This window comes from Terrapene carolina, unplaced genomic scaffold (assembly GCF_002925995.2).
Source record: "Terrapene carolina triunguis isolate 2854851 unplaced genomic scaffold, T_m_triunguis-2.0 Scaffold951, whole genome shotgun sequence".
In the NCBI taxonomy this organism is placed as follows: Eukaryota; Metazoa; Chordata; order Testudines; family Emydidae; genus Terrapene; species Terrapene triunguis.
In genome coordinates this window covers 7989782-8005502 of record NW_020665302.1, presented here as the reverse complement: position 1 = coordinate 8005502, position 15721 = coordinate 7989782, and the positions used below count along the sequence as shown (strand labels likewise).

The following is a 15721-nucleotide window of genomic DNA, read 5'->3' as shown; positions in this document are numbered from 1 at the left end:
GAGTATGCGCTACAATGCAAAATGCAGCTTTTCTAAATAGACCAACATTTGCTTCTAACGCATTCTCAGTTAGGGTCAGTTGAGAATAAGCATCTGGAACGTAGACTCTCGACACAAAATCTGCCGCCACTTTACTTCACTGGATTCACTGAGGGAAGACTGACGCAGCAGCCCTATTTTCTGTGCTGTGCGATATAGCTAATCTAATTCCCATCATCAAAGGCTGGAGCTCTGCAGGAGTGCTTTACTGAGAGGTGCCTGCTTATCTCGTGGTGATGATGCCTTTTGCCCCTGGGAGGGATGAAGTTGATATCTGGGTGCAGTTTATAAACACTAGCGGGGAAACGTTCTTCAAACATGTGTGATGGATAGGCAGCTGGAGGCAAAGTCCTCTCCATCATCAGCATTGCTAATAGGAACACAAGCTTTCATTTCCAACACCACATTATGTATGGATCAATGTATACTTATAGAAGGCCTGTCATCCTAAGGATCCCAAAGTGTTTTGCAAACTTATGCCTCCTATAAGGCCATAAGCTGGAGATGCAGAGTTGCCTGGAGGCATCAGACCTTTTTAAAACGGAAACAAGCTACTTACACCCTCTCTCCTCCCATCTTCACCAAGCAGATTTGCAACACAAGGTGAAATCTGGTCCTGGATATCATTGTTGCATCTTCACTTAGACAGTGTTTATAAGGGTGGTAAAATCAAGCCCTGAGCGATGGTATTTAAGAGGGTTTACAGGTTTCTAAGACGACTTTCTTTTGGTTTGATAGAAAAAAAAAAGCTGAAAATAAAGAAGAGCTTTTGGTCCTAGAGGAAATGCTCTGGGGGTGTGTTTAGCTCTTCCTTCCTTACCAGTTGCGTTCATCTTCGTCATGTTCTCTTTCAGCTCTCAGGCCACACTGTCTCATTCTTTCTAGGTCTCTCTCAAAATACGTGATGTTTTTTAAAGATTGGTATTTCTGAGAACTCTTCTCCTCCCGCCTCCTACAAATACACTTCAAAAAATTAAGACCGTATATTTTAAAAATTAACATTCTGATTGAACGTTAGCTGGAAAGATACTTAGGATGGTGGAAGGCAATGAGATGAGAAGAACAGAGCATGTTCAAGCCATCGATACTAGTAATATTTTGCACTTTGATAGCGCTTTATAAATTAAGTCTCTCTGAACGATTTACTAACAATTAATTAAAGCCTCCATCAATTTAGTGAGCTAGGTAAAGTATATACTTAAGGATCAAATCATCTGACACTGAAATGCAGTCACCTCTGAGTTGTAAAGTATCTGGTATTTAAGAGCAGACTGCAATACTACATAACTCAGGGCAGGAAGAAAGAATACTATTTTAAATATCTGAAACCCTAGGGAGAATAGGCAGAATTTAATTACCTGAGCTGGTATTTTGTCCAGGATACCACACTAATATGCCATATCCTACAAAAAGCCCCATCCAGTTATATTGACCACAAGTAGTCCGGACCTCTGCTTCTCTTCCCATCCAAAAGCAGCTTCTCCAGCAGCACAGTCCCCAACATCATCACAATGGGACCTTGGTTTAGGGTGAACTCAGCCAATAGAGTGCCACCTACTGAATTACCATCCAACACTAGTTCCTGTCACATCTAGGTGATCTTCAGTGTCCCCTCATGCAAATACTGATCTACCCTGCTACTCTTGTGAGATTTTATGAGTTTATAGTGAAGGTGGAATGGTTTCAGGTAATTAGATGGGTCTGATTTGTTCTTTTATCCTGAAAGATCCAAGAATCAGTCAATTCTTCATGCAGTCACAATGGGTGACTATGAGAGGTGGCAGAGAAAACACTTTGGGGCTCTGGAGAGGACCTAACATACCAGTAGAGGCGTGAATGTAAGAGTGGTGTGGCAGGAGGAGAAACTGGGGATACCGCCCTTTAAAATAACTATGTGAAGAGAGATCTCAGGTCTCTTATTTTCTACAGCTATAGAGCTCAGATGAGTCATAGGTGAAACATTTCAGTCTTTCTAGAGGAAAGGATGACCAATGCTGGCTGATCAATGGACCAGAATTGAAGCTGGCCTGGGAGAAGGCTGCTCACTTGTCCTACGCACGAGACAGATGGCTGCAACTGTAGACACTAGAATTGCGCAGTAATGTGAAAGGACAGTGATCCACATAGCGATGGCGGATGACCCTACAGATCACGTGTGGATTGGCTCTAATTTGGGGTGACTGAGTAGCCGCTCTTTGGGAGAACAAGGATTAGCTTCAAAAGTAAGTAAATCCAACACTCCAAATGTGCTGTGCTAGAGGGACTGGGATTCTTGGACCAAGGGTTACACTGGAATTTGAAACCTTAGCAGCAGTTTAAGAGGTTTGTGTGACAAACTAGGAAGGCTGCCTTCAGCCTGGAAAAAGTTAATTAAAGATATACTGTTGAATGTCACTGAGTCCACTGAATCAACTGGCTAGAATGTAAAGAAGACAATGGACTCTGAAGTTTGGGGGAACTTTTCCCCAGTGCCTGTAAATTACACATGTAAAGGTAAATATTCTGTGCAACGCCCTTAGGAATCATGCAGACAAATCTCAGCACAGTGGCTTGAATATTTGGCCCAGAGTGTACACCCTTGCATGGGTACCCCTAAGATCAGCTGGGCATATACTCCATATGCCATTACTCTGGTACCACTCCACCGAAGTTAGCAGACCCATCTCTAAAAGGTTTGAGAGCATGTCCTAAGTATGTTACAGAAGTGAGGCATGCAGTGCTTTGACAGCATATAGCAAGCATTCAAGTTCTTACCGTTCAAGGATCTCCAGGTTGTCATGCAAACAAAAAGCTGCTTCTTCAGCTACAGCAGAGAACTTCTGCCTCATCTCAGCACACAAATTATATTTACTTTGAATGAAATAGCTGGCATGGGAGCTGCAGGTGAAAGCACACAAACACCATAGTTATTCATTTCTGTGAAACAGTGCTGGGCAGCTCAGAACACAGAGCTTTATAAAGTGATGTGAACTGAAAGCCTCAGCTCTCAGATTAAAAGTTAGGACATTCCTGGTCATAAACATGCAAATGAAGGAGTACAGAGCTGGGTTTAGAACTGAACAAGTACTAGAAAAAATGGTCTGCAAATATTCATCTGAATTCAAAAACAAATTTTTTCATCACATCCACAACGTCTTAGTGTTCACCCTTCTGGGGGTGACAAATCGAGTGCTTGAGATTAACTAGCAGGAATATTCACAAACCACAAATTGCTAGCTTGAATTCTGAAATATTCATGGGCAGCAAATTTCTAGTTGCAGATTCATTTGAAAAATTCATAATTTGCACTGTGTTGGTTAGTTATAGAAATCATCCAAAACAGGGAACAGAAGCAAAACTACATGAAATATAAATAAAGAGCAGACTGCAAATTGCAAATAATACCAGACACTGTGACGAGGACAGGCAGCCTCTTTGCTAATAAATGGTTATGATCTCACACTCTTTCATCTAATCTGCAACTGGTAAGGTTTAACTAGGCTTTTTTGCCCAGTAGTGGAATTAAACACAGAAGGGTAAGTAGTTAAGGCAAAATCCATAGATTTGGCTTCACAACTCACATTAATGTACATGGGAATCATATGACAAAATCCACATGGTATTGCATGGAAACCGAGCAGTTTGTGTGTCAGATAGTACACATACTCTAGCAGGGTTTTGCTTACAGTTTTGCTTTCCACATGAATGCCCCTCATGAGCATTGCATCCAGCATGCTACCTACCTTTTAGGCCTCTTTATGTGCTTTGTGCTCTCCTCCTCCTTAAAGGTTGCTGTGGTTGTTTTGTCCTCCCTCAGAGTCACAGATAGTGAACTGCAAGAAAAAACAAATCATAGAATCATAGAATATCAGGGTTGGAAGGGACCTCAGGAGGTCATCTAGTCCAACCCCCTGCTCAAAGCAGGACCAATTCCCAACTAAATCATCCCAGCCAGGGCTTTGTCAAGCCTGACCTTAAAAACCTCTAAGGAAGGAGATTCCACCACCTCCCTAGGTAACCCATTCCAGTGCTTCACCACCCTCCTAGTGAAAAAGTTTTTCCTAATATCCAACCTAAACCTCCCCCACTGCAACTTGAGACCATTACTCCTTGTTCTGTCATCTGGTACCACTGAGAACAGTCTAGATCCATCCTTTTTGGAACCCCCCTTTCAGGTAGTTGAAAGCAGCTATCAAATCCCCCCTCATTCTTCTCTTCTGCAGACTAAACAATCCCAGTTCCCTCAGCCTCTCCTCATAAGTCATGTGCTCCAGCCCCCTAATCATTTTTGTTGCCCTCCGCTGGACTCTTTCCAATTTTTCCACATCCTTCTTGTAGTGTGGGGCCCAAAACTGGACACAGTACTCCAGATGAGGCCTCACCAATGTTAAATAGAGGAGAATGATCACGTCCCTCGATCTGCTGGCAATGCCCCTACTTATAGAGCCCAAAATGCCGTTAGCCTTCTTGGCAACAAGGGCACACTGTTGACTCATATCTAGCTTCTCATCCACTGTAACCCCTAGGTCCTTTTCTGCAGAACTGCTTCCTAGCCATTCGGTCCCTAGTCTGTAACAGTGCATGGGATTCTTCCGTCCTAAGTGCAGGACTCTGCACTTGTCCTTGTTGAACCTCATCAGGTTTCTTTTGGCCCAATCCTCTAATTTGTCTAGGTCCCTCTGTATCCTATCCCTACCCTCCAGTGTATCTACCACTCCTCCCAGTTTAGTGTCATCTGCAAACTTGCTGAGAGTGCAGTCCACGCCATCCTCCAGATCATTAATGAAGATATTGAACAAAACTTGCCCCAGGACCGACCCCTGGGGCACTCCACTTGAAACCGGCTGCCAGCTAGACATGGAGCTGTTGATCACTACCCGTTGAGCCCGATGATCTAGCCAGCTTTCTATCCACCTTATAGTCCATTCATCCATCCCATACTTCTTTAACTCGGTGGCAAGAATACTGTGGGAGACCGTATCAAAAGCTTTGCTAAAGTCAAGGAATAACACATCCACTGCTTTCCCCTCATCCACAGAGTCAGTTATCTCCTCATAGAAGGCAATTAGGTTAGTCAGGCATGACTTGCCCTTGGTGAATCCATGCTGACTGTTCCTGATCACTTTCCTCTCCTCTAAGTGCTTCAGAATTGATTCCTTGAGGACCTGCTCCATGATTTTTCCAGGGACTGAGGTGAGGCTGACTGGCTTGTAGTTCCCCGGATCCTCCTCCTTCCCTTTTTTAAAGATGGGCACTACATTAGCCTTTTTCCAGTCATCCAGGACCTCCCCCGATCGCCATGAGTTTTCAAAGATAATGGCCAATGGCTCTGCAATCACATCCGCCAACTCCTTTAGCACCCTCGGATGCAGCGCATCCGGCCCCATGGACTTGTGCTCGTCCAGTTTTTCTAACTTGTCCCGAACCACTTCTTTCTCCACAGAGGGCTGGTCACCTTCTCCCCATACTGTGCTGCCCAGCGGGAGCTGACCAGTCTGGGAGCTGACCTTGTTCATGAAGACAGAGGCAAAAAAATCACTGAGTACATTAGCTTTTTCCACATCCTCTGTTACTAGGTTGCCTCCCTCATTCAGTAAGGGGCCCACACTTTCCTTGACTTTCTTCTTGTTGCTAACATACCTGAAGAAACCCTTCTTGTTACTCTTAACATCTCTTGCTAGCTGCAACTCCAAGTGTGATTTGGCCTTCATGATTTCATTCTTGCATGCCTGAGCAATATTTTTATACTCCTCCCTGGTCTTTTGTCCAATCTTCCACTTCTTGTAAGCTTCTTTTTTGCGTTTAAGGTCAGCAAGGATTTCACTGTTAAGTCAAGCTGGTCGCCTGCCATATTTACTGTTCTTTCTACACATCGGGATGGTTTTTTCCTGCAACCTCAATAAGGATTCTTTAAAATACAGCCAGCTCTCCTGGACTCCTTTCCCCCTCATGTTATTCTCCCAAGGGATCCTGCCCATCAGTTCCCTGAGGGAGTCAAAGTCTGCTTTTCTGAAGTCCAGGGTCCGTATTCTGCTGCTCTCCTTTCTTCCTTGTGTCAGGATCCTGAACTCGACCATCTCATGGTCACTGCCTCCCAGGTTCCCATCCACTTTTGCTTCCCCTACTAATTCTTCCCGGTTTGTGAGCAGCAGGTCTAGAAGAGCTCTGCCCCTAGTTGGTTCCTCCAGCACTTGCACCAGGAAATTGTCCCCTACACTTTTCAAAAACTTCCTGGATTGTCTGTGCACCGCTGTATTGCTCTCCCAGCAGATATCAGGGTGATTAAAGTCTCCCATGAGAACCAGGGCCTGCGATCTAGTAACTTCTGCTAGTTGCCAGAAGAAAGCCTCGTCCACCTCATCCCCCTGGTCTGCTGGTCTATAGCAGACTCCCACCACAACATCACCCTTGTTGCTCACACTTCTAAACTTAATCCAGAGACTCTCAGGTTTTTCTGCAGTTTCATACCGGAGCTCTGAGCAGTCATACTCCTCTCTTACATACAATGCAACTCCCCCACCTTTTCTGCCCTGCCTGTCCTTCCTGAACAGTTTATATCCATCCATGACAGTACTCCAGTCATGTGAGTTATCCCACCAAGTCTCTGTTATTCCAAATCCCTTAAGATAGTACAGTATGCCTTGCAAACCCAGACAACATCACCGGGGTAGACAATTTCCGAGATGATAAACAGCTATGATTTCAAGCAAGATAAATCTGGTTGACAACGGAAAATTCATTTTCAAGGTCAACATCAAAATTTAGGTGCACAACTCTCAGTGATGTTAACAGGAAACCCAAGGCAAATCCCCATGCACTGTATTGAAAACATAATACAAAATATACAGCAAATCAGTAACAGTCAGAAAGCAGGATTTCCTCAACTCACCATGCTCTTATAACAATAAGATGCTATCTGTCATGTGCATACCATATGCCTTCCACGTGTGAAGCTGACAGCATGGAGCATACTACATGCCACATGCTTAGATTCTGTAATGACGCCTACCTTTTAGGCCTCTGGTCCAGTGATGTTAAGCTCTCTTGGTACTTGGATGTTGTGTTTACTCTGTCATCCTTCAGAGTCACCGATAGTGAACTACAAGACAAGACAAGATCCTTAAAAATGTACAAAGTATGCCTTCTCCAGCATATGAAACATCCTGCTGGCACTGATGAATTACTCCCAATATGACAGACTTATTCAGAGCCATCCAGAGATAAGATTTATACTTGATATTTCTCTCCCCTTTACCTCAAACCAAGGGAAAAAATATTGCAGTAAATGTCAGATTATAACATGTGTCTTGTGTTCTTTGAGTCTGTAGTGGGGAACCCACCACAGAACTGGGGACTGGCTACAGAAACTGGGGCAAACTGAGTCATGGAATTAGATTCAGTGGAGGGCTGGGACATCACAGGCCCTCTTCTTTCCTGGTTTAGTGGCAGCAATAGATCTAGCCAGAGGCCCAGTGGTGGTATGCTCCCTCTTGCTTTGACAGCGACAGTGGCTCCTGAAAGGTGAGGAGGAGAAGAACATGGCAGCTTGATCTCCTTTCTTCCCTGTTAGTCAATCCAAAGGGAGAGAGTTGGAAGACTGATAGGAGGAACAAGATGCCATCACTGACAAATTCACATTACGCGTCAGATTCCATCAGAACCTAACTCAAAAATAAGCTTGGAGATGCTGCATAGATACACACGTCCTGCCTGTAACAGAATTATGGCCTAACAAGAAGTATTGAATTAATAGCTAATTAAGCCAATAGTTTAGCCTGGGCTTGAATAAGTCTCAAATAGAAGCCCCCATCCTCTATTTCTTAGACGAGACACAGCGTAGTGACATAAGCAGTCAAACAGGGGCTGGCAGACAGTTACTGAAACACCCTCTGTAGTAGGGAATTCCTCCCCTTTTTACCTTCTGACAAACACACACCATTTCTGGGCTTAAGAAACCCTTAAGTGAGCACTTTGCCAGTGCAATTATAATGGATAGGCCCAAATTGCCTCTAGTTCAGGCCACCACTTTCCAATTTCAGAGGTAAATTCAACACCATAATTATCATGTGTTAAGTGTGAGAAATAATTCTCAACACCACATACTGGCCTACTGGTTTGGGGCTGGGGAAGCAATAGAGCTGATATATCTTGATTTCAGTAAAGCTTCTGACACAGTCCCACATGACATTCTCATAAGAAAACTGGAGCAATGTGATCTAGATTAAATTACTATCAGGTGGGTGTACAACTTGTTGAAAGACCGTACTCAAGGAGTAATTACTAGCAGTTCACTGCCTGACTGGGAGGGCATTTCTAGTGGGATCCCACAGGGATCAGTCCTGGTTCTGGTAATAGTCAATATTTTCATTAATAACTTGGATAATGGAGTGCAGATGACACCAAGCTGGGAGGGGTTGCAAGCACTTTTGGAGGACAAGGTTAGAATTCAAAAGGACCTTGACAAATTGGAAACTGGTCTGAATTCAACAAGATAAATTTTAATAAGAGAAAAGCACTACACTCAGGAAGGAAAAATCAGATGCACAACTACAAAATGGGGAATAACTGGCTAGGCTGTAGTACTTCTGAAAAGGATCTGGGGGTTGTAGCAGATCACAAATTGAATACAAGTCAACAATGTGATACAGTTGCGAAAAAGGCTAGTATCATTCTGGGTTGTATTAACAGGAGTGTCGTATATAAGACACGGAAGGTAACTGTCCTGTTCTACTTGGTACTGGTGAGGCGTCAGCTGGAGTACTTTCTCTAATTGTGAGTACTGCACTTTTGGAAAGATGTGGAAAAATTGGAGATACTCCAGAGAAGAGCAACAAAAATGAAAAAAGATTTAGAAAACCTGATCTATGGAGGAAAGGTTAAATAAAAATGTTTAGGTTTGAGAAAAGAAGACTGAGGGGGGACCTGATAACAGTCTTCAAATATGTTGAGGGCTGTTAGAAAGAGGATTGTTCTGCACGCCCACTGATGGTAGGAGAAAAAGTAATGGACTTAATCTGCAGGAAGGATGATTTAAATTAGATATTTGGAAAAAAACTTTCTAACTTCAGGTGTAGTTAAGTTCTGGAATAGGATTCCAAGGGAGGTTGTGAAATACCTATCATTGGAGGTTTGAAAGAACAGTTTGGACAAACACCTATCAGGATGGTCTAGTTTCACTTGATGACTTCTCAAGGTCCCTTCCAGCCCTACATTTCAATAATTCTATATACCAGAATAATTGAGAGCGGATCAGTGCTGTTCCATGTACCATTCTTGCCCCATAAGGTCTCCGTGTCACATTCCCAATGCTGGCAAATTGTGGGAGACATCCTCGGACAATAAATGGGTCTTACTCCACACACTTTTAGCTGGCCGGAAAGTGGAGAGGTTAAACCATGTTTCATCTTGATTACCAGTGAATGTAAATGCACAAAGGTATGTTTTTAGCCACAGCTGCCTGGCTCCTATTAATGTTAGTGTGAGCCCTAAAGCAAAATTCCAATATTGAAAACGCACAACTCTAGTAATTGGGGATGCATAATACACCTTCTCCAATCCCCTGTCTCTTACAGCAGACCAAGCTGGGTGTAATTCATGCATGTGACTTTATGAGCTGTTTTCCACTTGTGAAGATGACTGCGTCTCTCATTCTACATCACACGATTACTCTTTTTTAACGTTCCTACCTTTTAGGTCTCTGTCCCAGTATGCTCTCCTGGTCCTTAAAGGCTGTTAGGCTTGTTCTCTCAGTCCTTTGATATACTGGTGGTGAACTGCAAGGCAAGACCACGTCCTTGAAACTGTTCAGAACATACCTTCTCCAGCGCATGAGCATTGGTGCTGGAGCGGATTGTCAATCTTGAGAGAAGAGACATGGCTTCTTGCAGAGTTTAGGGGTTTTATAACCCACAGATGTGTGGGTCAGATCTTCAGATGGCTTGATTTGATGTAGCTCTGCTGACTTCAATGGAGCTATCCCAAGTTACACCAGCTGAGGATCTGGCCCATATGTATTTACAAACAGTACTAGACAGAAAAACACTTGAAAATTAATAAGGAGACATAATCCATACACCCACAGCAGCCAGGAAATTCACAGATTCCAGTTCTGAGTTGCAGAAATCACAGCACCTGTAACAGCCTTGTCAAGACTAGGTCCTTCTCACTGAGTCTCACAACTATTACTGGTAGCATTAGGACAAAGTTTAAATGTGGTTTATGCTGTTGTCCCTCTCTCTTTACTTGTTTGTCTTTTGCAGACCAAAGTTCTGCCACTGACTTCAGTGACATTGCATGCCTATAAGTGACAGCAATATTAGGCTTTATTTTTTGGAAAATGTTCAGTTTGATGTTCTTTGAAGTGACCCTAAGCCTAAGAATGAATAAAATTGATCTGCACTAACTGTTTACTCTAGTGAAAATTTCTAAAAGCCAGGGATAATTACAGAGTGCATTTGATAGAAGTTCCACTGGAAATTTTATGGGGAGCATGTAGAAAATGCAGTGGTAGCAGCATAAACAATTCTATAGACATTGAGAAGAAAATGGCCTCTTTCTCTATAGAGTTGCTGTAGATGATTTATACAAGCATTGTATGAAATGTTTTCTTGTAAGTGAAGGATTCACTGAGTGTCCACCTGGAAAATAAACATTTATTGTGCACAGTCAAATGGGCCATTCTGTCACCTATACAGAGAAATGTCAATGTCCTCTAAATTCACTGAATATTGAATTTAATCAGCAACTATCCTGAAAAAAAAAATAGCACAGTGTAAGCGCTATTATAGTAAACTGCCTTTCTTAGGTTTGTAGAATCCAATCATGAGGCATACCTGTGCAGTCTGGTCTTCTTAACAATATCTTCTGAACTGAAATTCTTTGCCACATCTTCGTATATGGTCTGGAGTAATTTCTGTAGGTCTGATAAAAAAACCAACACATTTATAAAAATGTGCCCACTGGACCTTCCACTGCTCCTTCTCTTTACAAGGGAATGCTGCATACACTGGCCTCATGTTTTGATTCTGATTAGCGATTTTGGTTGCCCAATTTAAGACACCTTAGAAGGACCTGACTTTCGGAGGGAGGAGATTCAGCACTTCCTTTCAGATGTCTCAAGTTGGGCACTTGGAAATTGAAATATACCAAACCACTATTCACGACTGGAAATGTGGATCCTTGTTCTTTGGCTCTGAAATAAATAACAAATGAGAAGTTCGCTAACTTCTTTAATGTTTATCCAAAATTATTATGCAGGAATTAGAAAAGTAGGCAACTTTTAACAAACTGTACCCAAGGCCAACTTCAAAATTCCTATGCTCATGCTATTAGCATTCTTAGCCCATATTTGTAAACATCACAACTTAATCTATTGTGTCACTACATCCTTCTTTAAAATGAACTACGGAATTTAACATCTGACGAGAGATATATCCTTACCATGATGCATTTAAAGCTGATAATTTATCCTCAACAAGTCCTTACTTGGTCATACCTGAGTGTCCATCCTTTTTCTTTCTTTCAGCTGATCTCTACTTTCATTGTGTTATCACCTTTATCACCTTCTCTCCATTGTGACTGTGTGCTCTCATGCTTTCCCATACCTTGAATAGCCCTTCTCCCCCTGAGTGCCAGATGAACTCACTGTTCTTCAAATTCCTCCTCAAAACTCACTTCTTCTGAGGACCTTTCCACCACTAATCCACTGCTGCTTTGGTGCCCAACTACTAAACAAAGCAAACAGCCCATCACAAGAAATACAATAAGATAATCAATACAGTGTTCTGCCCAGAGCCCTATTCCCTCTCCCGAGACACCATCCACCAGGGTTTGTTATTAGTCATTGTATTATCTATCTAATTTTGAGCTGATCCTGCAAGGTATTGAACATATCCTAGGAGATGCTAAGTGAGCTCCACTGGAAATGAGGGCTTAGCTCCTTGTAGGAGGGAATCAGCATCTTGAAGTTAAAGTCAATTAACTGTATGTTCCTCAACATAGGGACCTTTCCTTAAACCCCAGTAAAGCACTATGCACAAACAAGCAGGGTGGTAATATAAATGACAACTGCTACTAAATAATAAATACCTATTCACATATTGCAGAGGAGGTTACAGAACACACACAGACTTAATCTGTTGTCAAACAAACCCTGATTGGCCAAAACTTTAAGAAACTGGCTCCTATAGTTAGGGTATGTCATGTCCATATTTAAGCATCTAAATAAGTGGTCTGATTTTAAAGAGTGCTAAGCACCCAGGCAGAAGGTCCCGAGTTCTAATTCTGATTCGTTCTAACAGGGACTCTCACTATGACCTTGCACAAATCTTAAGGCACGAGTACATGGCAAAAAAAAGGTAGCAAGTCTCAGAGCCCAGGTCTACAGACTCAGGCTTGTGGTAGGACTCTAAAAATAGCTGTTTAGAGGTTTGGGCTCAAGATGGAGCTCAGGTTGTGAAACCCACCTCTTCTCTGGCTTCAGAGCCTGAGCCCCAGCCTGAGCCCTTGCAGTATGTCCACACTGAAATCAGGGGAGGGAGGGTGATAACTGCACATATGTAGGCACATCCAATCTAGCTTTAGCCTGAGTATCAAGAGCAGTGAAGCCATGGCAACATGGACTTCAGTGCAAGCTGTACAAGCCTGCCCAGGTCCCTAGCTACATACTCGTGTTCCTAGCCTGCACTGAAGCCCGTGTGCTGTGGCTTCACTGCTATTGGTACCTGAGCCTAGCTAGATCAAAGCTAGCTCAGGTATGTGGAGACATGCTGCAATCAGCCCTCTGACTGTAGTGTAGACATACCCTTGGGGTCTGATCCTGCCAAGCTGAGCACCCACACTCCTATTAAAGTCAATGGGAATGGAGGGCAATGCACATCTGCTAGGATGTGCTCACCATTTTGTGGGATTGGACCCTCAGTTCCTCTGAGGAATAGGGATAATAATACCTGTACTTAGCATGTATATCTTCAAAGCACTCTATAAATATTAATCCTCACAGCGCTGCTGTGAATTAGCTAAGCACTAACTAGAAAAGAGAAAGCTGCAAAGAGGGTTGGCCTTGTGATGGGGATGCTGGCTTGTGACTCAGGAGATTTGGGTTGGGACCCCTGCTCTGCCACCAACTCTGTGTCTGAGCCGGGAAAAGCTGCTGAAATGCTGCGCCTCCGTTGCACATCTGTGAAATGGAGTTAATGACATTCACGTACTTCACAGGGTCCTAATGAGGATAAATCCATTTATGTATGTGACAGGCTCAGCTACTACAGTGATGGACACCAGAGGAAAGCCTACAATTAAAGTGCAAGCTTTATAACGAAGATCCCTTGTGCAAATATGTATAACTTTTCTTTGGAATTTATATCTTTCTAAGACTGGGAATTGCACCACTAAATTGTTGGTTAAAGAAGCAGAAGCAATCCTGTTAGCATTTAATTTCTCAAATACAGTCCTACATATTTTTTTCATCAATATGAAGTAAACATCTGGCATTTCAAATGATTTGCACAAATAATGCATTATGCAGTAACCATGAAAAATTAGGATTACATTTAGCGCTGTGTGATTCAAAACAGGGATGATACAGTTGGTATACATTAAAAGAAGTTTTTAGATGTGGCAAAGAAAGCAAGCTTGAAATGCTAATCTACTTTGTAAAACCTTTGACAAATCAGAGGGAGCCTGAATGAGAAATTAGACAACCTCAGAACTGACCTGCCTGTTATACCACAGCTGTGAGGATGACAGCTTCCACGTCTGACTTGTCAACATGATGTGACTTACAGAACCTTTGGACAAGTGTAGTTCCTCACCCAGTCAGTGATGTTGGAAATCAAACTTGTGGAAGCAGGTTCGATACAGTAGCAGTCACAAAACAATACAAACTAAATTATAGCCAGGTAAATGGCTCCATATTAAATTACAGACTGAATCCTGAAGCAAAATAAAAACCCTCTGCAAGAATCATGTTCAAATTTATCTGCAGATTAGTTGCCCAATGCAATACATTTCTCACATGTTTTCCAATAAACATGTGTCATCTCAATGGTACTTCTGTGTGAGTTATAGGGAGCCTCACGAGCTGTTTGAGCAATAGGCTACAGGGGCAGTTGAGCTGTTCTAATCCAGTTCCTGTTCTGGCTCTGAGGCATCCTTGTGTTTAACATGATTCTATGGCTACAGAATTTACCTCAGAATCCATCCACTGCTGTAGTGGTGTCCTGCAGAAAGTGAATTTTTATTTTTTTTTAAAAATTTCTAGCTGTTATAAATATGAAGAATACCTTCGGTTCACATTTTGGAAGTGACCCGAAAGTTGTCATTTTGAGCATGCAAACAGACCACCTGAAACAATAACTCGGAAGTGTCAACCATTCCCATTCATCTCAGTGGAACGTTAACTCGGAAGCCTAATGACGACAGTGTAAATATCAGTTTGTGTGATAATTTTAGCAGAAAAATGAAGCTAGTATCTGCGGTAGATATTGGACCAGCGATCATTCGAGTGGCTGGGTGCTGTTGAGGGTTACTAAAGTCTAGAACGGGGTTGGCAACCTTTCAGAAGTGGTGTGCCGAGTCTTCATTTATTCACTCTAATTTAAGGTTTCATGTGCCAGTAATACATTTTAACGTTTTTAGAAGGTCTCCTTCTAGAAGTCTATAATATATAACTAAACTATTGTTGTATGTAAAGTAAATAAGGTTTTCTAAATATTTAAGAAACTTCATTTCAAATTAAATTAAAATGCAGAGCTCCCCGGATCGGTGGCCAGGACCCGGGCAGTGTGAGTGCCACTGACAATCAGCTCGCGTGCTGCAGGTTGCCTACCCCTGGTCTAGAAGATTAAAGTCCCCAGAATCTTCCTATCATCTCCACTGTTGGTCATAAGAGAGAGGGAAAGTGAAGATGCAGCTCTTCCTCATTGTCAAAAGCCTCAATTGTGTCCTGAGTGTGAAAAACCAATGCTCGCTCTCATACCTTCCCTGGTGTAAAAAGTCTATGCCCTGCCCCCAGGAGCAGAAAGTAAACTGAGTGCAATGTCAGAATCATTAACACCAAGAACAGTCAGGATTGCATTATTCATCTGCAGAGCTCACTTGGTAAAAAGCAAAATCATTTAAAAAATGTCTTAAAGCTGATGCAGAATTTCCTTTTTGCCTCCGAAAACAATATCTGAATGCTGCAGAGGTTAGCATTATTTTGGCCCAGAGTACACCAGGCATTGCCTATACTTCACAAAACAGTGTGTTTAATTTATTTTGCTTCCTCTAAGAAGCAGTGTGGTCCAGTGGGCAGAGTTCTGGCCTTGGAGTCAGGGCACCTGGGTTCTAGTCTCATTTCTGCCACTGACCTGTTGGGAAAGTCACTTCATCTCTCAGTGCCCGTGTTTCCCCACCCAGCCTTTGTCTGCCTTATTTTGTAAGCTCTTTGGGGTATAGACTGTCTCATATTATGTGTTTGTACTGCACCACGCACAATGGAGCCTCAGTCTTGTTTTGGGCCTCTACAGGGCCGGCTCCAGGCACCAGCTTCTCAAGCAGGTGCTTGGGGCGGCCGTTCCGGACAGGGGCGGCAGTTCCAGGTATTCGGCGGCAATTCGGCGGACGGTCCCTCACTCCGCCTGGGAGTGAAGGACCTCCCGCCGAATTGCCGCCGCAGATCGCGATCGCGTCTTTTTTTAGATCGCGATCGCGTCTTTTTTTA

The 15721-nt window shown here is 42.9% G+C and overlaps 1 protein-coding gene across 1 annotated transcript in view; it reads right to left on the bottom strand.

Moving 5' to 3' along the window:
- Nucleotides 1–15721, bottom strand: part of CCDC60 (coiled-coil domain containing 60) — a 112824-nt gene that overhangs the window by 4702 nt on the left and 92401 nt on the right. Inside the window, exons 9-14 of the mRNA XM_024197397.2 lie at nt 10851–10938; nt 9705–9791; nt 7028–7117; nt 3762–3851; nt 2794–2916; nt 860–991 (exon numbers count right to left, since the gene is read on the bottom strand). Coding sequence (XP_024053165.2) covers nt 860–991; nt 2794–2916; nt 3762–3851; nt 7028–7117; nt 9705–9791; nt 10851–10938 — 610 coding nt within the window. The remainder of the gene's footprint in view (nt 1–859; nt 992–2793; nt 2917–3761; nt 3852–7027; nt 7118–9704; nt 9792–10850; nt 10939–15721) is intronic.